The sequence below is a fragment of the Solanum lycopersicum genome, chromosome 5 (genome assembly GCF_036512215.1).
Source record: "Solanum lycopersicum chromosome 5, SLM_r2.1".
Classification (NCBI taxonomy): Eukaryota; Viridiplantae; Streptophyta; class Magnoliopsida; order Solanales; family Solanaceae; genus Solanum; species Solanum lycopersicum.
The window spans coordinates 63,850,787-63,874,645 of NC_090804.1; the positions used below are offsets into that span (position 1 = coordinate 63,850,787).

General features: G+C 32.7%; 5 protein-coding genes across 6 annotated transcripts; all 5 read left to right on the top strand.

The window, feature by feature from the left end:
• The first annotated feature begins 5,584 nt into the window (after nucleotides 1-5,584).
• On the top strand, nucleotides 5,585-7,181 carry LOC109120306 (serine/threonine-protein kinase BLUS1-like). Its single transcript, XM_019213969.3, has 2 exons — nucleotides 5,585-6,419; nucleotides 6,510-7,181. Exons 1-2 carry the CDS (start codon nucleotides 5,679-5,681, stop codon nucleotides 7,047-7,049), a joined length of 1,281 nt encoding a protein of 426 aa, XP_019069514.2. The 5' UTR covers nucleotides 5,585-5,678; the 3' UTR covers nucleotides 7,050-7,181.
• An 834-nt stretch (nucleotides 7,182-8,015) lies between these two features.
• Nucleotides 8,016-9,476, top strand: LOC112941512 (serine/threonine-protein kinase BLUS1-like). Its single transcript, XM_026030993.2, has 2 exons — nucleotides 8,016-8,753; nucleotides 8,845-9,476. The coding sequence occupies exons 1-2, from the start codon at nucleotides 8,088-8,090 to the stop codon at nucleotides 9,391-9,393; spliced, it is 1,215 nt and encodes a 404-aa protein (XP_025886778.2). The 5' UTR covers nucleotides 8,016-8,087; the 3' UTR covers nucleotides 9,394-9,476.
• A 1,307-nt stretch (nucleotides 9,477-10,783) lies between these two features.
• On the top strand, nucleotides 10,784-12,240 carry LOC109120339 (serine/threonine-protein kinase BLUS1-like). The gene is made up of 2 exons (XM_019214008.3): nucleotides 10,784-11,539; nucleotides 11,630-12,240. The coding sequence occupies exons 1-2, from the start codon at nucleotides 10,880-10,882 to the stop codon at nucleotides 12,179-12,181; spliced, it is 1,212 nt and encodes a 403-aa protein (XP_019069553.1). The 5' UTR covers nucleotides 10,784-10,879; the 3' UTR covers nucleotides 12,182-12,240.
• A 562-nt stretch (nucleotides 12,241-12,802) lies between these two features.
• On the top strand, nucleotides 12,803-16,380 carry LOC101249366 (ATPase GET3A-like). The gene is made up of 7 exons (XM_004240030.5): nucleotides 12,803-13,202; nucleotides 13,824-13,945; nucleotides 14,527-14,677; nucleotides 14,906-15,016; nucleotides 15,525-15,663; nucleotides 15,794-15,909; nucleotides 16,067-16,380. The coding sequence occupies exons 1-7, from the start codon at nucleotides 12,915-12,917 to the stop codon at nucleotides 16,241-16,243; spliced, it is 1,104 nt and encodes a 367-aa protein (XP_004240078.1). The 5' UTR covers nucleotides 12,803-12,914; the 3' UTR covers nucleotides 16,244-16,380.
• A 2,596-nt stretch (nucleotides 16,381-18,976) lies between these two features.
• LOC101249084 (ATP synthase delta chain, chloroplastic) lies at nucleotides 18,977-23,168 on the top strand. 2 transcript variants are annotated; one of them, XM_019213814.3, is made up of 2 exons: nucleotides 18,977-20,048; nucleotides 22,709-23,168. In XM_019213814.3, exons 1-2 carry the CDS (start codon nucleotides 19,345-19,347, stop codon nucleotides 22,911-22,913), a joined length of 909 nt encoding a protein of 302 aa, XP_019069359.2. In that variant the 5' UTR covers nucleotides 18,977-19,344; the 3' UTR covers nucleotides 22,914-23,168. The 2 variants fall into 2 exon arrangements, with proteins under 2 accessions (XP_019069359.2, XP_010321512.2); XM_010323210.4 differs by having other exon boundaries at nucleotides 22,730-23,168.
• The last annotated feature ends 691 nt before the right edge of the window (nucleotides 23,169-23,859 follow it).

The following is a 23,859-nucleotide window of genomic DNA, read 5'->3' on the forward strand; positions in this document are numbered from 1 at the left end:
GAAAATGAAAGTTGAGTGACTTTCTGTGCAAAGAAGTTATAGTTAAGTAATTTTTGAGTTGAAAATGAAAGTGAAGTGAATTTCTATAAAAACAATTGATAGTTGAGTGAACGTCAAAGTTATTAACTCATTTGTTGTCAAAATACCAATCAAGACCTTTTGTTTTTTTTTTAAATTTCATAGTAAGTCAAAATACAAATATTTTTAAAAACTTCATACCAAAAATAATAATAATAATAATAATATTTTTTTCTCAAAGTGGGGAAATAATAATTCAAAACCTAATTTTTTAAGAGTTACTCTTATAAATTGAAGCTCACCTGCGTAATATTTTTTGGATTCTTCAATGTCGACCTTTTTTTACAATGAAGAAGCAGCTTTGCCGATTGAGAAACGGGATCCCCCGAGAACCATGGTCTTAAATCTAACACACACCATGATTAGCAACTCGAGAAACAGTGTAGATAAGGGTTTTTTTTTAAAGACAATCTAATTTATGGTAAAATAAAAGTTGAACACAATTGTTTTGAAATCTAATTCAGGATTTTTGGTCAAATACCAATTAAGACTGCGAGATTGAAATTTTTTCTATATCTTCTTAAATTCCATACTAAGTCAAAATACAAACAAATTGGAATAAATAGAATAATTTTAAAAATTTCCCACCAAAAATAAGGATTATTTTTTTCTGTTTTAGGAAAATAATTTAAAACCTAGAGTTTACTCTTATAAATTCAAGCTTAATTTCCTGCCTCTGTCTATCTCTCTGTGCGTAATATTCATTTGGCGAATTGTATTGTTTCTTCAATGTCTGATCAAAAGATATTCCTTAGCCTTAAGAAGACCTTCTTTTACAATTTTTTTCCATCAAAAGAAGAAGAAGAAGCTTGCAAACGTAACAACACTCCATATGTAGTGACTCGAGAACTAATTGAGATTAGGGATATGTACCCTCCTCCCAAAATCGATCTACAAAACCCATGGCAGATCAAGATAAAGATTACCAGTTATGAGGTTGAGGCAGGAGCCCTCTTGATTCCATATATCGAGACGTTTGAGTACATTATTCAGTACTGGACATTGGACCTCGCCAAAATTTTGGTGAACGGGTGCGGGTGTATGTTCAAGTGTGGGATGTAACGGAGGATAATGCTCCTAACAAGTATGAAGGTGAGCGTGTTTACTTATGGAAGCTGTGCAACGATGACTATGCTCTTTCGTGCATTGAATTGTTCAACAATAACAGATTGAGGGTCGGTGATGAAATTGGGCTGTTTTGGGATCCGAGATGTTCAAATTTTATGTTCAAATTACTTTCTCGTAGAATTTAGGACCAAAAACAACATACCATAGTCTTTTTTTTTGTTAGTATTATTTTCGAAAATTTGATTATGAAATTGGAATATTAATTATGATTTTTAATTTAGTCTGTGTGATTCCTTTGTATTATTATAGGAGGAGGATTTGTTTTGGCATGAAAAGCGATGATATTTAAGGGGTATATCTAACATTTCATACCTTCAATTGTCACTATATACTTTTATGACAATAATTTGCCGCAGAATTAAAAGAGCTTATTGTTATTTTATTTTATTTTTTGGTTGCAGGATAAATAAATTGAAACAAATATGTATTTTAAAAATAATTTATACGTCAAATTAAACATGAAATAAGTGACGATAAAACCCAAGACTTGTACTTAAGTTAGATGTTTCTAGTTTGCAGGATTTTAGAATCCAAAATTTATTAAACTCTGAGTTCAACAATTTTATCCAACCTCAACCATGTTCGAAATTGTATCTCTAGTGAAATTTTTTGTTTATAAAATGTATAAAATCAAAGAAATTTACTAAAAAAGCTAGGAGTTTCGACTCAAAAGAAAATGACATTTTTAAAATAAGAAAGAAAAAATAATACAACCATTAGATTTTATGAAACGACGGAAAAGTTAATTTTAGATATTCAAGATTAAAATATCAGATGATAAAAAGGTTAACGTAAAATGTAATAGTCCAATGAAAAATATGTGTCTTGAGTTGGATGACATAATCAAATATATATAAAAAAAATATGACAAATATAACGCTTTTCTGAGAATATAAAAACAAATATGATATTTTTCTGTTTTAAAAATATTAGTACCTAAATTGAGATGAACATAATATGTCTTATATTCTAAATTCAACACATATTTGACCGAAATCAACCTTGTAGGTTAGTAGAACTAGATTTACTAATTCAATTCTAATATATCGTATTCAATACTATTTTTATTCATTTAACACAAACAGTACAGTTATTGATAAAAAAAAAAAAAGTTAATTCAATCATAATTAATCTCTATGTAGTTTCAACATTACCAATTCATGATATTGAATATTATTCTTATTTATCTAATACAAACCATAACATTGTTGATGATTAAAAAAATAATTTAGTTCCAGCATAAAAAATAATTTAGAAAAAGTATAAGCGAAAAAAGAAAAAAAGAAAAAAACTGAAAACTGAAAAGTGGTTATGCCCCGCCATTTGTAACGGCCTCTGTTTATCCTATAAATTTCCCTCTTCTTCTTCAATTTCCGACTAAAATTGTTGATCGTCAACAAAATGAGTGAAAAGGAAGTATATGCTCTTGTAAAACCTTTGCGTAGCCTTAAGAAGACCTTTTTTTACAACTTTTTTCCATCAAAAGAAGCTTGCAAACGTAACAACACTCCATACGTAGTGACTCAAGAGCTAATTGAGATTAGGGATATATATCCTCCCCCCAAAATCGATCTGGAAAACCCATGGCAGATCAAGATAAAGATCACCAGTTATGAGATTAAGGCAGGAGCCCTCTTGATTCCATATATCGAGACGTTTGAGTACATTATTCGATACTGGACACTGGACATGGCAAAAATTCTGGTGAACGGGTGCGGGGTGTATGTTCAAGTGTGGGATGTAACGGAGGATAATGCTCCTAACAAGTATGAAGGTGAGCATGTTTACTTATGGAAGCTGTGCAACGATGACTATGCTCTTTCGTGCATTGAATTGTTCAACAATAACAAATTGGGGGTCGGTGATGAAATTGGGCTGTTTTGGGATCCTAGATGTTCAAATTTTATGTTCAAATTACTTAATAATAAAAAAAAGTGGCTGATTCATTTGTAGAAATTGGGATATTATGTTCAAATTCTGTAAACGATTCAAGAAATAGGATCATAGCTTTGTAAAATAGAGTACGAAAATCTGGCTACGATGATCTACTTGTTTTTCCAAGTTTTATGTTGAAATTCTGTAAATGTATGGTTACACAATCTTGAATGTCTTGTGATAACTCGAGCTGTTGGATCTCCAAAAGTTCTTTTGTATCGTTCTTGAAACCTCGATTCTACTTATCTGAATTTTCTTTGTAGTTGAATTTTAGTAACCAAGTGTATGCTCTAGCATTAGTCATTGTAGTTCACCTAACAGAATATGCACATTAATGAACGGGAATGTGGAGCATGTTGGCTTGTGGGATGTAACAGAGAAGAAATACGAAGATGTAAGTTTTACTTTTAGGAAGCTGCGTAGTGATGAATACTGTCTATCGTGCATGACATTGATCAATGATCGCGTATTGGGTGTTGGTGATGAAATTTGGCTATGTTGGAATCCTATTATTTCAAAGTTTATGTTCAAATTAATGACTCTAGAGCTAATAGAGACAGGCCCTGCCATAATATTTTATCCGAGTACCCCTTGACATTGTAGGAATATATGTAGAAATTCAAGTTTTATGTTCGAATTATGTAAATTATTCAATAATTGAAATATGAATGTATGAATGATTGTTTTCTCAAATCTAATCTGTTTTTTGTAGTTGAATCGTAGTAACCGAGTGTATGCGCTAGCATTTTTCATCGTAGTTCTCCACGTTTCATCTAACAGAATATGCACAGTAACATCAAAGAGACGGTGTCCATTTTGCTGTTATCTGGACTAGTGACTGCACATTGATCTGTTTATATAGAATCCAAGTGTTAGCTAATCTAACTAACTAACCACTTGAACAGGACCCTACACAATACGAATTTGAAATAGTTAAAATCGAACTCCAATACAAATATTGAATATCCTCTGTACGATTAGTGTTTCTCCCACTAGTTTATACTAACTATCTACCATAACTACAAATTTATGTTTAATTGTTTGGATGTGGGTATAACAAATCACAAATTAATTCATATTACAACTTGTGAATTCAAAAGCAAAATTTTCAACACTCCCTCTTAGCTATTTGGGAAGAATTAATATTACTACTTAATGTACAATTTTCATTGTCCCAATTTATATGACATCATTTGAATTTTGAGAGTTAAATTTTAAATTTTTACCCATGAATCCAGATAGATAATCTTTAAATTTTTTAAAAATAAAATTTATATATTTAAAAATTACGTAAAATATACAATAATCATAAGGGAAAAGGGTCTGATATACCCCTCAACTTTGTCATTTGGAGCTGATATACCCCTCGTTATAAAAGTGGCTCATATATGCCCTTACCGTTGTACAAACGGCTCACATATACCCCTGCCGTTACAAAATGGCTCACATATACTCTTCATTTAACGGAAGTTAAAAAATTAGTTTTTTAAATTTATATTTATTAGTTCTAATTTTTTTAAAAAAAACTATTTAGGAGTATATATGATTCTTCTATCAAAGTTCAAGGTATATTTTAATTTTTTCATACATAAATTATTTTTTGACTTCTTTTATTATAATTATTTGAGTTTCTTATTCTTATTTTGTTTTTTTCTTACATTCCTTAGTTTATAGAAAAAAATTAAACTATTTTTTTGTGTATTGTCATTTAATTTCGTATTCGAAGAAAAAATTTGGTCATCTACAATAAGTTTTACAAGAATATTAGTGAAACATAAATAAATTTGATTCAAAATAATAATTATAAATTAGTCATTGAAACAAAAAAAAGTCACAAAAAATATCTTTGACGAGGATTAAATTTACTCATATAGGATTATATTTTTTAGAAAAAAATAATAAAAATTTAGCATAAAATTATTATTTTTTTCATTTTCGTTAGAGAAAAAAGGGTATATGTGAGCCATTTGTTTACAAGTATGAGTATATATGAGGCACTTTCATAACAAGGGGTATATCAGCTCTAAATGACAAAGTTTAGGGGTAAATCAGACCCTTTTCCCTAATAATAATAATAAAGTAAATAAAATATTTTTAAAAAATAAAAAAAGATCTCAGTTAAGGGAAAATTATTTGGATTAGCTAGGAAAATCACCTTATGAAACAATTGAACAACCCTCATCATACTTATCAGACATTTGGTAGAACGTATTGAATAAAATAATACATATTAACTTTGATATTATTAATATTTTAAATGTTGATTAAAAAAAAATTAATTCAAGCATAACTAACCTCAATATTAGTAATTTCTTCATCATATTCAGTACTCTCTCTGTCTAACAATAGTCGTCTACTATATACTATTATGAAATGTTCAACAATACTTATCTACCTTATGATAATTTTACACTTAGTTTCCGATGAAAAGGAAAGAAAAAAGGTGGAAAATAGTTATGCGCGCCATTTGTAACGGCCTTTTCATCATATAAATACTCTGTAAACTTCCCTCCTCTTCTTGTTCTTCCTGAATCATTATGGATCTTCAACAAAAAATAGCAGCGAGCCTGGAATATTTGGCTGAATACCGCCGCCATTATGCCCCCCGGAAAAAGTCCATACCCGAATTCACCTACGATCCAGGACTCGGAAAGGTCTTCATCGATCAAAACATCGGCACTAGGTACGTTCTCCTAGAAATAATCGGAAAATGCGTCCAACTGCGGCCTACACACAACTACAATCTTTTGGATGTGATCTACAAAGCTTGTTACTACACACCCGATTGGATCGAACACGACAGTTTCCTTCCTTCCGGTTATGCCACTGTCAAGTTCATCCGACCTGGACAAGAAATTCGTCAGAGCAAGCTGGCTGGACAATCAATCCGTAATTCGAATATTATTAACTTCGATAAATGGCTTATTCAGAGATTCAGGCAAGGATTTTGTGTTGCATTGCCGTATATGTCAGAAGGATCGCTCCGTTACATTCTGTCAACTCGATTTCACAACGGATTACCAGAGGATTGTATTGCTATTGCTCTTAAACAAGCGCTTCTAGGTTTGTTTGATCTTCATTTTTCGGGTCTGGTTCATAAGCGTTTCAGTGCTGGGAATATCTATGTTAATTTCAAATCGAATGTAGAAATCAAATTGGGATTTGCAGCAACAATTTACGATTCAGAGTTGGAATCTCCTCTTTTTGTTAGTCACGCAACAGAACTTGGCCTTGACTCAACTGTTGCCATTCTACCGAAAAATCCTGGTGGAATCCCGGTAATAAACAATTTGTTAGTTAAATTAAGGTGTTGAAATCAATTGTGTTATTAGTCGATAATTTTACTTGTGTTTATGAATTTTCAACAGAATCTAGAACTAGGCGAGTTGTACAAATGGGCTGCTGCACCGGAGGTGTTCTATTCGAAATATGAGGAGGAACTAAGTCAAGTTCCATCACCTCTATATCAAGATGATAATGCCCACACTGTTCATTCCGATATCTGGTTAGTCGGTGTAGCAGCATTGGAATTAGCATATGGAAATTTAAGGATAAGCGATCGCGAAGATTTTGAGGCAATGATCAAGAAGATAAAGAGGTCGAGGAGATTGCCGGATAAGTTGGAAGATGTGCTTGAGGAGATAAACGTAGAAGAAGGGAAAGGGAAAGGGAAAGGGAAAATGAAGAAAGCTGTGGTGTATTTTAACGACAAACTGAAGTATGTGAAAGGTAAAAGAAAGTTTTCGAAAGAGTTTGAGGAGTTGGTGTTGGATTGTCTTTCTAACAAAGAATCAAAGAGGCCATCAGTTGGAGATCTATTGCAGAGACCATTTTTCCGGAATGCTAAGAACTTGCAATGGTTTCAACGCCGCGTGTTGTATGCAAAAAATCCAATGGCTTATTGCTGATATCGGATGATGAACGATTCGTGGAAGATAAAGATCAGAAAAAGAGCATATTGTTACATAGAAATGTCATACTGTAGTAGTTCATGTTTTTAAACACTTCATTGCTCAAAAGGGGAATTACATTTCTAGCTTCTTCATCTTCTAGGATTTTGTTAATGTTTTAAGTTTAGATCTTAGAGAACAGATAATTACTATTAAAGGTAAATTATGGAGAGAAATATTAATTATTCTTGATATGTTAAAAGTGACGAGTAAAAAGTAAAGAAAAAGAAAACGCCAAAGACCCCTAACAGAAGTACACCATTAGGACTATTTACTATAAACTGCTTGTTGACTATCCTAGAGTGCCATGGAAATGAACAAAATTTAGAAATGGAGTTATATATAACGCAAATTCATATTACAATTGATGCTGCAGGGAAAATTACTCGCGGTAGATAGATTATTCAAATGGGGACTCACCATGAATGTTAAATGTATCCTTGACCAACAGACAAATGAGCCCAAAACCATATCTTCTAGGAATGATCTTTTTCTAGAATCATCTTGTTACGAATCCTCAATGGTTACACAAGGAGGAACTATACTATTAGCAACGACTCAAAAGGGAGATCGCAACCTGCTCATATTTTTAAATCGCTTCTAGAAGAGTTCACTCACTGCAATGGAAGTGGTCTACATATGCAATGCAAGAACAACCCTTCGAATTAGAACCTTATAGTTCAAAGCTACTTATTCTAAACTCATCATACGGATATAGTTGGATAGTTTTGTTATAGCTTTGATGTTTAATGCGTTTGTTTAATCGCGCAAGGCCAATCGTGTTAATTGGACTTCACCTTCCTAGATATTCTACACCTTAATAATTAATACAAAGTAGAATTACTCATAAAAAAAAAATGAAATTGGTTATGCGCGCCATTTCTAACTGCTTATTGGCTCCAATTTCTTTTACTCTGTTCATCATATAAATACTCTGTAAACTTCCCTCTTCTTCATAAATTCTCCCATCAAGAAAAAAAAAACTCACTGGAAAAAATGGCTACAGGCGGCAGCAGCGGCGGCGGCAAATTAGCCTACCGTCCTAGGCCCGGAAATATATTCATCGATAAATTGACCGGCACAAAGTACATCCTCGAAAAAGTAATCGGAACTTGCGATTTCCATTTCATCTATAAAGCTAGTTACTACACAGCCGAATCCACCATCGAAGGCCGTCTCCTTCCTACAGGATACGCCACCGTAAAGTTCATCGAACCAGGATATGATTTCTATAAAAGCAAGGCGGCGGAACAATTGGTGCGGAATTCGAACATGATTCACGTCGAGAGATGGCGTATTCAAAAATTCAGACATGGATACTGTGTTGCATTTCCTTATATGTCAGAAGGATCGCTCCGTTACATTCTGTCAACTCGATTTCAGAACGGATTACCAGAGGACTGTATTGCTATTGCTCTTAAAGAAGCGCTTCTAGGTTTATTTGATCTCCATTTTTCCGGTCGAGTCCATAAGCGTTTCAGTGCTGGGAGTATCTACGTTAGTTTCAAACCGAGATCTGTTTTGAATGTCGAAATCAAATTGGGATATGCAACAACGATTTACGAATCGGCTCTGGAAACTCCAACTGTTCTTAAACGCGGACCCGAAACAGGCAATCAACCATACCTTGGCCTAAAAGGAAAAAATCTTGGTGGACCGCCGGTAAGGTTTCAATTTTTCAGTTAAATCAAGTTGTTGAAATTGTGTTATTAGTCAATAATTTTATTTGTGTTTATCAATTTTGCGAAAACAGATTCTAGATCTATCGTTTTTGCCAGATTGGGCTGCTGCACCGGAGATATTCCATTTAAACTTTTATGATTCTGATAATGAGAATAGAAATCCAGCTGGATCATCATCTCGATCTGAAATTGATGAGAATTACAGTGTTAAATCGGATATCTGGTTAGTTGGTATAGCAGCATTGGAATTAGCATATGGAAATTTAAGAATAAGTCATCGTGAAGAACTGGAGGGTTTGATTAGGAAGATAGAGAGGTCGAGAAGATTGCCAAATAAGTTGGAAGATGTGCTTGAGGAGTATCACGAAGAAGAAAAGAAAGGGAAAACGAAGAAAGTAATGGGATATTTGAAGGACAAGATGAAGTTAGTGAAATATAATAGAATGAACAAGTTTTCGAAAGAGTTTGAGGAGTTGGTGTTGGATTGTCTTTCTACCAAAGAATCAAAGAGGCCATCAGTTGGTGGTCTACTGCATAGACCATTTTTTCGGAATGCTAAGAACTTGCAATGGTTTCAACGTCGCGTGTTGTATGCTAAGGATCCAATGCCTTATTACTGATACTCTGTTTTGTTTGTCTGATTTCTCTGTGGCTAAAACTAGTTAGTTGTTGGGATTATATGTGATGATAATTTTTGAGTGAAGGAATTGATTAGTTTATTTGAACAAGGGAGCTAGTTTTCTTTTTTTCAAATGATCATATGAATTTTGAACATAAAAGAAAACTTTATAATCCAAGCAATTATATGTGACTTAATTTTGAACATCAAATGCTTAGATTAGAAGAATGTTAGTATCAAATCTCTTATTTTTTAAAAATGCAAGGCAAGTCATAAATTTAGTAAAAATTGCAAGTCACCATGCAATTGTTCACTTACTAAAACGGTATATTTAAATTTGTGTGAGGTTAAAGCTAAGGCACGTTATCAATTTAATGTCTATTTGAATCAACTTATTTTTATATGCTTTTGATTTTTAAGTAGTTTTTTGTTTGAGGTGTTTGGAAGGTTATAAAAGTGTTTTTAAGTATCCTTTTTAGACCAAAAAAAAATTAAAATAAGATTAAAACTCAGAAGTAAGATACCATCTAATTATGTCTTTTAAGTACCGATTAGTTGATTGTTATTAGGAAGGAAAAGAAGTTGACACCCCTCTGTTAGGCATCTGTGTTTGGATATGAGAATTTTGATTTGAATATTTACATTTTACATTAAAGAAAATACAACTTAAATAAGTCCAAATTAAACTTTTTAATATTAGTTTTGATTTTTTTGTCTTTAAACTTTAAGACAAGTCACAAAAATTATGAACAATTTGTACCTTTTTGATAATTATCAAAGACTAAAGTCATCCTACGTGCAACATTTATATTTTTATGTAGATTAGTAAAATATGATATGATCATAATTCTAATTCATTAAACCTTTAAAAGAAATTGATTTATTTATATTAATAATAAAGGGCATATAAAAAATTTCACTTAAAACACGTGACACAAAAACAAAAGAAATTAGTTAATTAAATTAACGAGTTTTGTTAATGGAGATTTAATAACATGTCCAAAAAGATGAAGGATCATTAATGGTGATAGTAAGGATGTAAGATTAAAAAGAAACAAAAAGATATTCGAGAAGAAAACTAGATATCAAGAAGACATAGCAATGGAAGTGGTCTACATATGCAACACGAGAACAACCCTTCGAATTAGAACCTTATAATTCAAAGCTACTTATTTTAAACTCATTGTACAGATATAGTTGGATAATTTCGTTATAGCTTTGATGTTTTATGCGTCTGTTTAATCACGGAAGGCCAATCGAGTTAACTGGACTTCATCTTCGTAGATATTCTACACTTTAGTAATTAATATAAAGTTGAATTACTAAAAAAACAAAAAAAAAACAGATAACTGAAATAGGTTATGCGCGCCATTTCTAACTGCTTATTGGCTCCAATTTCTTTTACTCTGTTCATCATATAAATACTCTGTAAACTTCCCTCTTCTTCATAATTTTCCCATCAATAAAAAAATAACTCACTGGAAAAAATGGCTACAGGCGGCAGGGGCGGCAAATTAGCCTACCGTCCTATGCCCGGAACTATCTACATTGATACATTGACCGGCACAAAGTACATCCTCGAAAAAGTAATCGGAATTTGCGATTCCCATTTCATCTACAAAGCTAGTTACTACACCGCCGAATCCATCATCGAAGGCCGTCTCCTTCCTACAGGATACGCCACCGTTAAGTTCATCGAACCAGGATGTGATGTCTATAAAAGCAAGCTGGCGCAACAATCGGTGCGGAATTCGAACATGATTCACGTCGAGAGATGGTGTATTCAAAAATACAGATATGGATACTGTGTTGCATTTCCTTATATGTCAGAAGGATCGCTCCGTTACATTCTGTCAACTCGATTTCAGAACGGATTACCAGAGGACTGTATTGCTATTGCTCTTAAACAAGCGCTTCTAGGTTTATTTGGTCTTCATTTTTCCGGTCGAGTTCATAAGCGTTTCAGTGCTGGGAGTATCTACGTTAATTTCAAACCGGGATCTGTTTTGAATGTCGAAATCAAATTGGGATATGCAACAACGATTTACGAATCGGATCTGGAAATGCCTATCGTTCTGAAACGCCGACCAGAAACAGGCAATCAACCATACCTTGGCCTAAAAGGAAGAAAACGTGGTGGACCTCCGGTAAGGTTTCAATTTGTTAGTTAAATTAAGTTGTTGAAACTGTGTTATTAGTCAATAATTTTACTTGTGTTTGTGAATTTTCCTAAACAGATTCTAGATCTATCATTTTTGGCAGATTGGGCTGCTGCACCGGAGATATTCCATTTATACTTTTATGATTCTGATAATGAGATTAGAAATCCAGTTGTTTCATTATCTCGAGATCATAATGATGAGAACTACAGTGTTAAATCTGATATCTGGTTAGTTGGTATAACAGCACTGGAATTAGCGTATGGAAATTTAAGAATAAGTCATCGCGAAGAACTGGAGGGTTTGATTAGGAAGATAGAGAGGTCGAGAAGTTTGCCAGATAAGTTGGAAGATGTGCTTGAGGAGTATCATGAAGAAGAAAAGAAAGGGAAAACAAAGAAAGTAATGGGATATTTGAAGGACAAGATGCAGTTAGTGAAATGTAATAGAATGAACAAGTTTTCGAAAGAGTTTGAGGAGTTGGTGTTGGATTGTCTTTCTACCAAAGAATCGAAGAGGCCATCAGTTGTAGATCTACTGCAGAGGCCATTTTTTCGGAATGCTAAGAACTTGCAATGGTTTCAACGCCGCGTGTTGTATGCTAAGGATCCAATGCCTTATTACTCATAATAGTACTGGTATTGCTAGCTAGAACAAATTCACAATGCTGATAGATTCTGTTTTCTGTGTCTGATTTCTCTGTGGCTAAAACTAGTTAGTTATATGAAATTTTGAACATAAAAGAGAACTATATAACCCAAGCAATTACATGTGACTTTAATTTTGAACATCAAATGCTTAGATAAACAGAACTCTCTATTTTTAAAAAATGCAAAGCAAGTCATAAATTTAGTGAAAATTGGAAATGTTTACTCACTAAAACGGTATATTTAGAATTTTTTGATTTTTAAGTAGTTTTTTATTTGAGGTGTTTGTAAGGTTATAAAGTGTTTTTAAGTACTTATTTTAGACCAAAATAAATAAATTAAAATAAGATCAAAAGTCAGAAGTAAGATACTATCTAATTATGACTTTTAATCTGCTAGACATCTGTGTTTGGATATGAGAATTTTGATTTGAATATTTACTTTTTATGTTAAAGAAAATATAACTTAAATATTTATAATATTAGTTTTGATTTTTGAGTGTTTAAACTTTAAGATCAGTCACAACAATTATAAACCTTAGCAACCAACAATTTGTACCTTTATCAAAGACTAAAGTGATCCTACCATCTATAACATTTATATTTAGTAAAATTATGATTGTAATTTATTAAAGTTTTAAAATTATTTATATTAAAGGGATATAAGAAAAAGAAAAAGATAAATGTTGAAATATGGAGTGTCGAAAAAGATGAAGGATGATTAATGGTGGAAAAGTATTGATGGCTTGGAATAATCCAGATTTACCAGAAGGTACAGTGCGTAACCTAATGGAACAAGATACACTGAAATGGGTATTTGTTGGCGGTAAAGGCGGTGTTGGAAAAACGACGTGCAGTTCTGTTTTAGGGATCCTTCTTTCTCAGGTCCGATCTTCTGTTCTAATCATATCCACTGATCCAGCTCACAATCTAAGCGATGCATTTCAACAGCGGTTCGCCAAAACTCCTACCGTTGTTAATGGATTCACCAATTTGTACGCCATGGTACCCTAACCTACCCGCTTTCCATATTCATTTTTTTTTCCTGATTCAATCAATCTTAGTATTTGACGTATATACACTGATTATTTACAATATTCCTGTAATTTAACATGTTAATTGCTTTAATTTTTGTGTAACTAGTTCCATTGATTAAGGTTACTATCTCAAGTTATTGTTCATCTTGTACCATGAACCATTTGTTACCTGGATTTTGTAGCCAACCGAACACTAAAAAAATGGATAGGAAGGTTGATCATTTTCTAGAGAGAATGTTATCCATGTGAAACATTCCTTCAAACGAAATGCAACCTTGATGTTATTGTTTAATTGCTGCAAGTCTTGAGAAATTATGAAAAATGACAAAAATTTCATTATAGGGGGACGATTTTTCCCTATTACGTAACTTCTTTTCGCTCAGGTGGGGAGTTGAAGCTTCATCCTTTTAAATTTTGAGTAATACTCGTTGTCGACTGTAATGTGTGTTGAATTATGTATTTCAGTGATTTTAAAGAGAATTTTACGCTTAACTTTATCAAATTATCTAGTTTTTTCAGTTTATGGTCAATTTTGTTCTGATATGCTGTTACGGGGTAATGATTTTATAATTGAAGTTCTGTTCTATAGGAAGTTGATCCATCTATAGAGAATGAAGAAGGTGGTTCAGAAGGAGTGGACGGTTTTTTCTCAGATTTGGCGAATGCAGTTCCAGGAATTGATGAAGCTATGAGTTTTGCTGAGATGCTAAAGTAAGTCACATTTTTTCATGACACATAAATTTGGGTTTATGGATTCTCTTCCCCAAAAATGAAGTTAAAAAAAAGTTTTCAAGTATATATATTGGATGTAGTAACTGCAATTCGGATGATTTTTGGCTTTATTCTGGTGATATTATGATACAAGTATATTAAGCAACTTGAAGAGGATCACTGCAATTAACTGTTTGGGATTTATGCTGGAAACTGTAAAGATCAAGCTGGCTGTCACATGCTTATCAGGCAAACTAAGATTAGAAGTTTAGAGCCAGGCTGTTCAACTTCGGAATACATGTGTGCTAATTATAAATGAAACAGGATAGTGGGGTTTACGTTAATTCCAATTGAATCTTGCTTTTCCTTTTCCTGGACATCTGAACCATATATAGCTGATCATCTAGTAACAGTTTTCACTGGTAATTTTCATCCTGTTATGGTACATTGATAGTCCTTATATGCTAGTATTTGTTGAGATCTAGAAGCAAATATGAACTCTTGTGTTTTCTGGTTATGTACATTCTGGTGTTTTCTTTATCACGTGGACTTCAGTACACACTTGATTTGTTTCTTTTTAGATTGGTGAGAACGATGGATTACTCTGTGATAGTGTTTGATACAGCGCCAACGGGACATACTCTCCGGTTGTTACAGTTCCCATCAACATTAGAGAAGGGGCTTGCAAAAATAATGAGTTTGAAGAGCAAATTTGGTGGTGTTCTAAGTCAGGTAACATCCCCTTCCCTCCGAAAAAAAACAGGAGAGAACTTAGCACTCTACGATATTCCATATAGCATATGAGGATCAAAAGCTCAAGATTATAAGGGGGTTACGAGAAATGTGTGCAAAATTATTGCTAGTTTCATCTGCAAGCCTGAAAATTCAAGCCAGATTGTAGGAAGTGGATTATGTGTTTGTGTATATCTATTATTAATACAAAGTATTTGTCAATCGCAGATGACTCGTGTGTTTGGTGTTGATGATGAATTTGGAGAGGATGCAATTCTAGGCAAGCTGGAAGCCATGAGAGATATTATTGAACAAGTGAACAGACAATTTAAGGATCCCGTAAGAGTTCTCCTAATAATGCTCATTTACTTTTCTGAAGAACTTGTTTTGTATTCATTAATTCTAGGTGGAGACATAGGGACAATTTAGTCCAGAGTTTGTAGAGTCATGCATTTTCTATAGCTTGTAGGAATGCTCATGCACTATTTGAGGCGTTGGTAGTTTCAGTAGAAAATAGTTTTTCAATCCAGTTGAATATTTATTCAGTTAATTTAATGTCTGAACTTGATTGCTGACAACAGTTACTTATGTTTTGAATTAGAAAGAGACTATTTATATGGATGAAAGCTTAAATAATCACAATACATATTCTGGTGATCCTTCTATTTAGATTGTGGAGAAAATCTACTAAGATGAAGTGCAATATGTGTTATCTACACTTGTGTTTTTTTTTTTCCAGAATGTTCTTTGAGTGATTCGTACTAGTAGCTGAACAGTGACCTTCTTTATGTTCTCAGTTTTACTTGTTCTGAGTTCTGTATATGAATAAACACCACATTTCTTATAGGACATGACGACGTTTGTTTGTGTTTGCATTCCGGAATTCCTCTCTCTATATGAGACTGAAAGACTTGTTCAGGAACTCACTAGGTTTGAGATCGATACACACAACATTATAATTAACCAAGTGCTCTATGATGTAGAAGGTACACAAACTTCGTCGATTGTTTTTCCCTTTTAATCTATTTCCGTAGTCTCACTTAACCTCATTTTGTTTATGATAACCTGTTCCAATGCAAGAGAATTCATAACTATTTGACTTGTGACTATTTTCAGTTGTTGAATCCCAGTTGCTGAAGGCTAGAATGCGGATGCAACAAAAATACTTGGATCAGTTCTACACGCTATATGACGACTTCAATATTACTAAGCTGCCTTTGCTACCACAAGAGGTATGAAGATACCTTCCTCTCATGAACACCCACAGACACGTATATATATATATATATATTTCCGTTTACCTTTTGGTGCATTCAAAGAGTATACTGGCCATAAAATCTTGCCAACCAATGACAACTCATATTACTAACTTTTTTTTTTTTTGGATAGGTTTGTGGTGTTGAAGCTCTGAAAGAATTCAAGTATCGTTTTCTAACACCATATCGACCTTCTCGTGCGCGATGTTCAGCGGAAGAGATGGAGAGTGGAATAACCAAACTGAAAGAACAGTTGAAAGATGCTGAAGCAGACTACGAAAAAATTAGGAAAGGAAAAGGTCAGGTTTAATCTAGAAAGACTTTTCAAATGTTAGGGAGATAGTGTCATTGAACAAATTATTGTGTTCTTTGAGAGGATCATAATGTATAATTGTTTTATTCATTGATTTTCCTTACCACCAAGTGAGAAGGATTTATCTTTCCTAACATATTCGTTACCTTTTTCATCAAATCTCTAGATAGGCTTCTTACTTATGGCATAATGCTACAACTAAGTTTTTGTTTCAAATAAGTCGGGATTGGCTATATAAATACAATCTGTTTCCATCATGAATTTGTTAATTTTACACTAGTTGTCAGCTCGACACAACACCAATACGAGCAAGGTCGCCCAATCAGTGCCGAGCAAGCCAAATACACTTGGTAGCCTGGAAATTGATAATCTTGAACTTTTGATCCACCATATGCTATATGGACAAACCTTCTACGTCAAAGTCAAAGTTAAAATTTAGCACTCTACAATATCTCTAGGCGGCCTGATATTTGGCATTGGAAATTACACTCAATAATAACCTTGAAAATTGATAATCTTGAACTTTTGATCCTCATGCTATATGGACAAACATTCTAGGTCAAAATCAAAATTTAGCACTCTACATTATCTCCTCACTTGATATTTGACACTAGAAATTGAACTCCATAACCTGAAGACAGATAATCTTAGATTTTTGATTCGTCGTATGCTATATGGACAAACCTTTAAAGTCAAAGTCAAAGTCAAAACTTAGCACTCTACAATATCTCCACACCTGATATTTGACACTAAAAATTACACTCAATAGCCTTGGATAATCTTGAACTTTTGATCCCCCGTATGCTACATGGACAAACCGTCAAGGTCAAGGACAAAGTCAAAGTCAAAACTTAATGCTCTATAGTATCTCACGCCTAATATTTGCCACTAAAATTACCCTCGATAACCTTAAAAAATGATAATCTTGAGCTTTTGATCATATATGCTATATGGACAAACCTTCAAGGTTCAAGTCTAAGACAAAACACAGCACTCTACAATATCTCCACACCTGATATTTAACACTAAAAATTACACTCTATAACCTTGAAAATTGAAAATCTTCAACTTTTGACCCTCGTTTGCTATATGGACAAACCTTCAAGGTCAAAGTCAAAATTTAGCACTCTACATTATCTCCTCACTTGATATTTGACACTAGAAATTGAACTCCATAACCTGAAGACAGATAATCTTAGATTTTTGATTCGTCGTATGCTATATGGACAAACCTTTAAAGTCAAAGTCAAAGTCAAAACTTAGCACTCTACAATATCTCCACACCTGATATTTGACACTAAAAATTACACTCAATAGCCTTGGATAATCTTGAACTTTTGATCCCCCGTATGCTACATGGACAAACCGTCAAGGTCAAGGACAAAGTCAAAGTCAAAACTTAATGCTCTATAGTATCTCACGCCTAATATTTGCCACTAAAATTACCCTCGATAACCTTAAAAAATGATAATCTTGAGCTTTTGATAATATATGCTATATGGACAAACCTTCAAGGTTCAAGTCTAAGACAAAACACAGCACTCTACAATATCTCCACACCTGATATTTAACACTAAAAATTACACTCTATAACCTTGAAAATTGAAAATCTTCAACTTTTGACCCTCGTTTGCTATATGGACAAACCTTCAAGGTCAAAGTCAAAATTTAGCACTCTACATTATCTCCTCACTTGATATTTGACACTAGAAATTGAACTCCATAACCTGAAGACAGATAATCTTAGATTTTTGATTCGTCGTATGCTATATGGACAAACCTTTAAAGTCAAAGTCAAAGTCAAAACTTAGCACTCTACAATATCTCCACACCTGATATTTGACACTAAAAATTACACTCAATAGCCTTGGATAATCTTGAACTTTTGATCCCCCGTATGCTACATGGACAAACCGTCAAGGTCAAGGACAAAGTCAAAGTCAAAACTTAATGCTCTATAGTATCTCACGCCTAATATTTGCCACTAAAATTACCCTCGATAACCTTAAAAAATGATAATCTTGAGCTTTTGATCATATATGCTATATGGACAAACCTTCAAGGTTCAAGTCTAAGACAAAACACAGCACTCTACAATATCTCCACACCTGATATTTAACACTAAAAATTACTCTCTATAACCTTGAAAATTGAAAATCTTCAACTTTTGATCCCCGTTTGCTATATGGACAAACCTTCAAGGTCAAAGTCAAAGTCAAAACTTAGCATTGCACAATATATCCACGCCTTGATACTTGGAACTACAAACTACACTCAATAAACCTTGAAAATTGATAATCTTGAACTTTTGATCCCCGTTTGCTATATGGACAAACCTTCAAAGTCAAAGTCAAAACTTAGCATTGCACAATATATCCATGCCTGAACTAACAACTACACTCAATAAACCTTGAAAATTGATAATCTTGAACTTTTGATCTACCGTTTGCTATATGGAAAACCTTGAAGGTTGAGGTCGAGGTCGACGTCAAAGTCAAAACTTGGTGAACTTTGAAAAATTTGCTCATGGAGCGGGTCAAATGTTCAAGACCCTACTTGTACTCGGGAGAATTTTTGCAAATAACTAACTATAATAAAATTAATTATATTTCATAACTATAATTTGCATTTTTAAGGGCTATAACTATAATTTAAGTTGTCTTATTTGTATAATTTGTGTGTATATTCGTATAATTGAGCTATTTTTATAGAAATTTAAAATATAATTTTATACTAACACAAATATCTGAACTTTAAATAGTTTTACAAATTATATTATACAATAGTTATATAAATTATATTGTACAAATTTCGAACGATACAAATAAGTGAATTACACAAACTCAAAATCTGATCCCATTTGATTATTAAAATAAATATTAATCACGAATATTAATTAATTAAAATTATGATCATAATAACTAATTAACTAGTATATATTTCCCGGACCAAGATAAGCTAGCTCTATCATTTGGTTCAACTGGTGGCTGAAAAAACTCTCTTTGTTTTGTTCTTTGTCACCTATATTCCCCACCACAATTTCTTCATCTTCCTTCATTCCCTTTTCTTCTCAAAAGTTTAACTCCTTTACCCAATCAATGGATACCCTTTCTACCTCTGTTTCTTCCCTTAAACTTCCAAACATACGCAGATACTCTGCTGATTTCCACCATTTCAAGAATCCCTATACGACAACAACATCATCTTCTTCTTCCTCACCCCACTTCAATTTCCCAAAAACAACTTCAATCTCAAGCAAAACCAACTCTTTCACACATAAAAAGACAACAAATTTCCCATTTCTATCCAAAACCCCACCTCCCAAACAACCCTTTTCCAAGCATCAAACAGCACATACAAGAGCTTCAAGTGGGTATGCTGCAGCACTCATAGACATAGGTAACTGCAACAACTCACTTGAAAAACTCGATAAAGACGTGAGGAAGTTATCAAGATGGTTAAGACATGATCAGGTGCGTGTTCTTATGACAGACCCTTTTGTGGGAAATCAAGAAAAAGGGTATGTTGTTAAGGAGATTTTGTCTAAGGGGAATTTCAACAAACACTTGGTGGGCGTGGTGAAGCTTTTGGTGGAGAAGAACAAATTGGGGATTGTGGGTGAAGTTTTGATGGAATTTGAGAGGATTTATGATCAGCTTTGCGGGACACAAGTTGTTTTGGTTTCATCAGAGGTGAAAATGGAGAAAGATGAAGCTTTTGGGATCGCTAAGAAGGTGCAACAACTTAGTGGGGCTGAAAGAGTGAAGGTCAAGGTGAAGAATTTGGTTAGTGATAAGAAAAGGTCACATTCCTTTGCTCTTTGACTTTTAATTTTTGATTCGATACGAATTCAAAATTTAGAGTCACATTTTATTTAATATGTGTGCGTGATGGATTTGTTTGTGCCTAATCTTGATCTACTATTGACTTTGATTAAATGTGGTATATTGTGATTCTCGAATGCATGATTGATTTTATAACGTTATTATTAGTGATTGATTCTACTTTTCTAATAGAGTTATCAGTTCTATAAAAAGGCATAATAAGTTTCTCATATATTGTATGAGTAATTCTCCAATTCAATCAATTGCTTATTTGGGATGTATGAATATATATGTATGTGATGAGTTTGAATTTCATTATTTAATGTTTTTATGATTGTTTTGTTGATCTATTATAATATTTTTCAATCATTTTATCTTCTTTAGTTTTGAGTTTTATTTGTCCTAAATTTCTTACCATAAATAGGTTTTCCTTTTAGAAAATGTTTTGGATTGACTAATCTTTTTCTTGTAGGAAAAGGTTTAGGACTCTATAATTAGAGGAATGTTCCTTCTAACTTAATCAGCATTCACAATATAGTCTTTAACAGCTTTGAGAGTTTTTGGTTAGGGAGAGAAATTGTGGGTCACAAATTTGATACGTTATCACTTGGTGAACCTCCCATGTATTTTGAGTGAATTTGGTTGAGGTTGTTTCCATATGTAGTTTGTACTCTCATATTTATAGTGGATTGTTCATCTCCTTTGTGGACGTAGGTCGATTGATCGAACCACGTTAAATCTTTGTGTCTTTTGGTATATTTCTCGTTGTCTTCTTACTCGTGATCATTTGAGGTTTGCATTGCTAGCTTCCGCATTTACACCTGCTTATTTTCGATCCTAATATTTAGCACTATTTTGAATCAAATCAAAACAAATTTGAGAGTAATAATTATTTTGAGCAAAGGAGTAAGCTTGACATTGCATTAACTGTTGAATTTGATATTGCAAAACATAACAATCTAATCAAACATTTCTATAAACATTGTATAATTAAAATTCAAACCTCATTATATAATCGGGAGAAGACCTTATCACCAAATAATCATATATTATTTTTGTACAAATTGTATATTAAATAAATTTCATAGAATAAAATTTATCAAGAACTCATTAAAAAAGAAAGGCCTCATTCGGTGGAATAGGTCACTCAAAATTCACTTTAAAAAAAAAGTTGAATTCACTTTGCTAATCAAATTGGAAAAAATCAATATTTTGAAAAGTCAGTATTTTAAACACTAAGTAAATATCTTAAAGTAAATTCGATACCAGTATTAAAATTTTGCAAATATTCTATAGAAAGTTATAGAAGAATCCTATTTATGATGAAGTTTTTTCTCAATCCAAAATTTGGAAGAAAAAGAACATGCCCTTCTTCCTTTTCAAATAGAATTGTGAGTTGTTTGAACAAATTAGAGACCAATCTCTTATGATATAATTCGAAAAAATAACTTAAATTAGTTTTATTAAAAGAGATTTGTAATTGCACTTCTTTATTTATATTTTAAAATTTCCTATTAATCATATATGTAATTCCTCATGTTAAGACCAGGGGCAGATTCAGTAAGCCAGACGCGGGTGCTCGAGAACCCATTGATTTCCGAAATTTTTTGTATCTATATATAGAAAATATGATACATATGTTATTATAATTTAAATGAGCACCTATAGAACAAAAGCAGTTGTGGATGAGCTGGTTTAATCCTTTGCAATAAGACGCGCGCGAAGCCACTGGCGAGGGGTCGAAGTGGCTTCGCGGTCGAATCCCGCCAGCAGCATTTTTTCTAAAAAAAAATTTCAAGCGAATTTTACACCTGTTTTTTTTAAAAAAAATCCTTTTTCTAATTAAGGGCTTATTTAACTCTTCTTTTTAAAAAAAAAATTAATTCCAACGAATTTTACGACTTTTTTTTTATTTTTATTTTTTCTTTTTCTAATTATGGGCTTATTTAACTCCCAATTTTGTACTTGTTTTGACTTTTCCTATTCTTACTTGTTTTGACTTTTCTTATTCTTAATTAGTTTAGGTAGCATAATTTTTCTTTCTTTTTTATTTTTAATTTTTCCTATGCTTTAAAACCTTTTGCACTGCTTATGGCATTATTTCTCTTAGCAAACTACGAAGTCATTCATTCTTCTTCTTCTTCTTGTTTCAAAGAGAAAACCGTCAGCGTAACTGCCTAACAACAAACTTCAACCTATTTTCTTTTCAAAATCAGAATACAAAAGTAAGGTAATAAAATTTGATGATTGATTAAAGTTAGTTAATGAAAAAAAAGAGTTTGAGAAATTACGTTTTAAGATTTACATTGCTTATGGATGGTACTCTTAAGTTTAATTCTTAAAATAGATTCCACATAATATTTTTGTTACTTGATAAATTGGTTTAGACTTTAGATTAAGAATATATTTTTTGAATACTTTTTGAAATAAATATTTTTCTTACCAATTACTTGATTCAAAAATTAAATTTTAGAATGCATACGTATTTGGTGCTCATTAACTCATATATTGCTAATTATTGCTTGTGGTGTTGAAAAATCAAATAGATATATTAATTGTTGATTGTTGTTTGGGTTATTGATAGAAAATTATAGATTTTAATGAGGTTGGCTGAATATTATATGAATGAGTTTGACAGTAACAAGCTTCGGGATCTCAGTTTTCAGCTTGATAGCTTTATAGTTTATGCTCGTGGTTCTGACGAGAGGTTCTTCAACTTGAAGGGAATTAGTGATCTTGCTAAAGTATTGATCAAGTCAGATCTACATCAAACTTGGCCACTTGTTTATTTGCTTAGCAGGTTGACTCTCATTCTTCCCGTTGCTACTGCTTCTGTGGAATGAGCTTTCTCATCCATGAAGTACATTAAAAATGAACTCCGTAATAGTATTGGTGATGAATTTTTGAATAGTTGTTTAGTTTGCTATGTAGAGTGTAAGATATTTGCAAATGTAAGTAATGATGCAATTATTTATCGTTTTCAACATATGAAAAGTCGTCGAGCACAATTATGACTTGACCAATTAGTAGTAGGTCATTGTGACTTGTAAGTAGAGGTTATTTTTTTATAATGATAATATTGATCTTTGTTTTTTTTATTTTATTTTATGGGATAATGCACAAGTACCCCCTCAATCTATGCCCAAAATCTCAGAGACACACTTATACTATACAAAGGTCCTATTACCCCCCTGAACTTATTTTATTAATAATATTCTACCCCTTTTCACCTTACGTGGCACTATCTTGTGGGCCCAACATTGGTTGACTTTTTCTTTCAAACTAGTGCCACGTAGGCCTAAAAGGAGTAGAAAATTACTTATAAAATAAGTTCAGGGGGTAATAGGACCTTAGTATAGTATAAGTGTGTCTCTGAAATTTCGGGCATAGGTTGAGGGGGTACTTGTGCATTTTCCCTTATTTTATTAAAGAGTTTGTGTTAGTATACATTTGCTTTTTTTATTAAAGATTTTGAGTTAGTATACATTTACCGTTTGTGATTGCTAACAAGTTTATGTTAAAGGAAGTGAGCACCCACAACCTTTAAATCCTGGATCCTTCACTGGTTAAGACTATAAATATTGATCAATAAATTAATTTTTGACGAATTTAGCTCTATAATTAATTTTCTTTAGAGTAATGTTTAACTTATGTCATACATTGAATTCATAAATCCGTTCATCAAGTTTAAACATGAATACTTGTAAATTTCTCATAAAAAGGGTATTCATCAATCTCTATATTGAGAAGTGATTATTTCACCAATATGTATGTATACACCATATCAAA

What these genes read in the sequence shown, in the direction of transcription:
- LOC109120339 (XM_019214008.3), top strand. Translation starts at nt 10,880, where the DNA reads ATGGCTACAGGCGGCAGGGGCGGCAAATTAGCCTACCGTCCTATGCCC. An exon ending in GAAAACGTGGTGGACCTCCG is followed by an intron (nt 11,540 to 11,629) that starts GTAAGGTTTCAA and finishes TTTCCTAAACAG; the next exon opens with ATTCTAGATCTATCATTTTT.
- LOC101249366 (XM_004240030.5), top strand. Translation starts at nt 12,915, where the DNA reads ATGATTAATGGTGGAAAAGTATTGATGGCTTGGAATAATCCAGATTTA. An exon ending in AGTTTTGCTGAGATGCTAAA is followed by an intron (nt 13,946 to 14,526) that starts GTAAGTCACATT and finishes GTTTCTTTTTAG; the next exon opens with ATTGGTGAGAACGATGGATT. An exon ending in AGTGCTCTATGATGTAGAAG is followed by an intron (nt 15,664 to 15,793) that starts GTACACAAACTT and finishes GACTATTTTCAG; the next exon opens with TTGTTGAATCCCAGTTGCTG.
- LOC112941512 (XM_026030993.2), top strand. Translation starts at nt 8,088, where the DNA reads ATGGCTACAGGCGGCAGCAGCGGCGGCGGCAAATTAGCCTACCGTCCT. An exon ending in AAAATCTTGGTGGACCGCCG is followed by an intron (nt 8,754 to 8,844) that starts GTAAGGTTTCAA and finishes TTGCGAAAACAG; the next exon opens with ATTCTAGATCTATCGTTTTT.
- LOC101249084 (XM_019213814.3), top strand. Translation starts at nt 19,345, where the DNA reads ATGGATACCCTTTCTACCTCTGTTTCTTCCCTTAAACTTCCAAACATA. An exon ending in TTGGTTAGTGATAAGAAAAG is followed by an intron (nt 20,049 to 22,708) that starts GTCACATTCCTT and finishes TGAGTTTGACAG; the next exon opens with TAACAAGCTTCGGGATCTCA.
- LOC109120306 (XM_019213969.3), top strand. Translation starts at nt 5,679, where the DNA reads ATGGATCTTCAACAAAAAATAGCAGCGAGCCTGGAATATTTGGCTGAA. An exon ending in AAAATCCTGGTGGAATCCCG is followed by an intron (nt 6,420 to 6,509) that starts GTAATAAACAAT and finishes AATTTTCAACAG; the next exon opens with AATCTAGAACTAGGCGAGTT.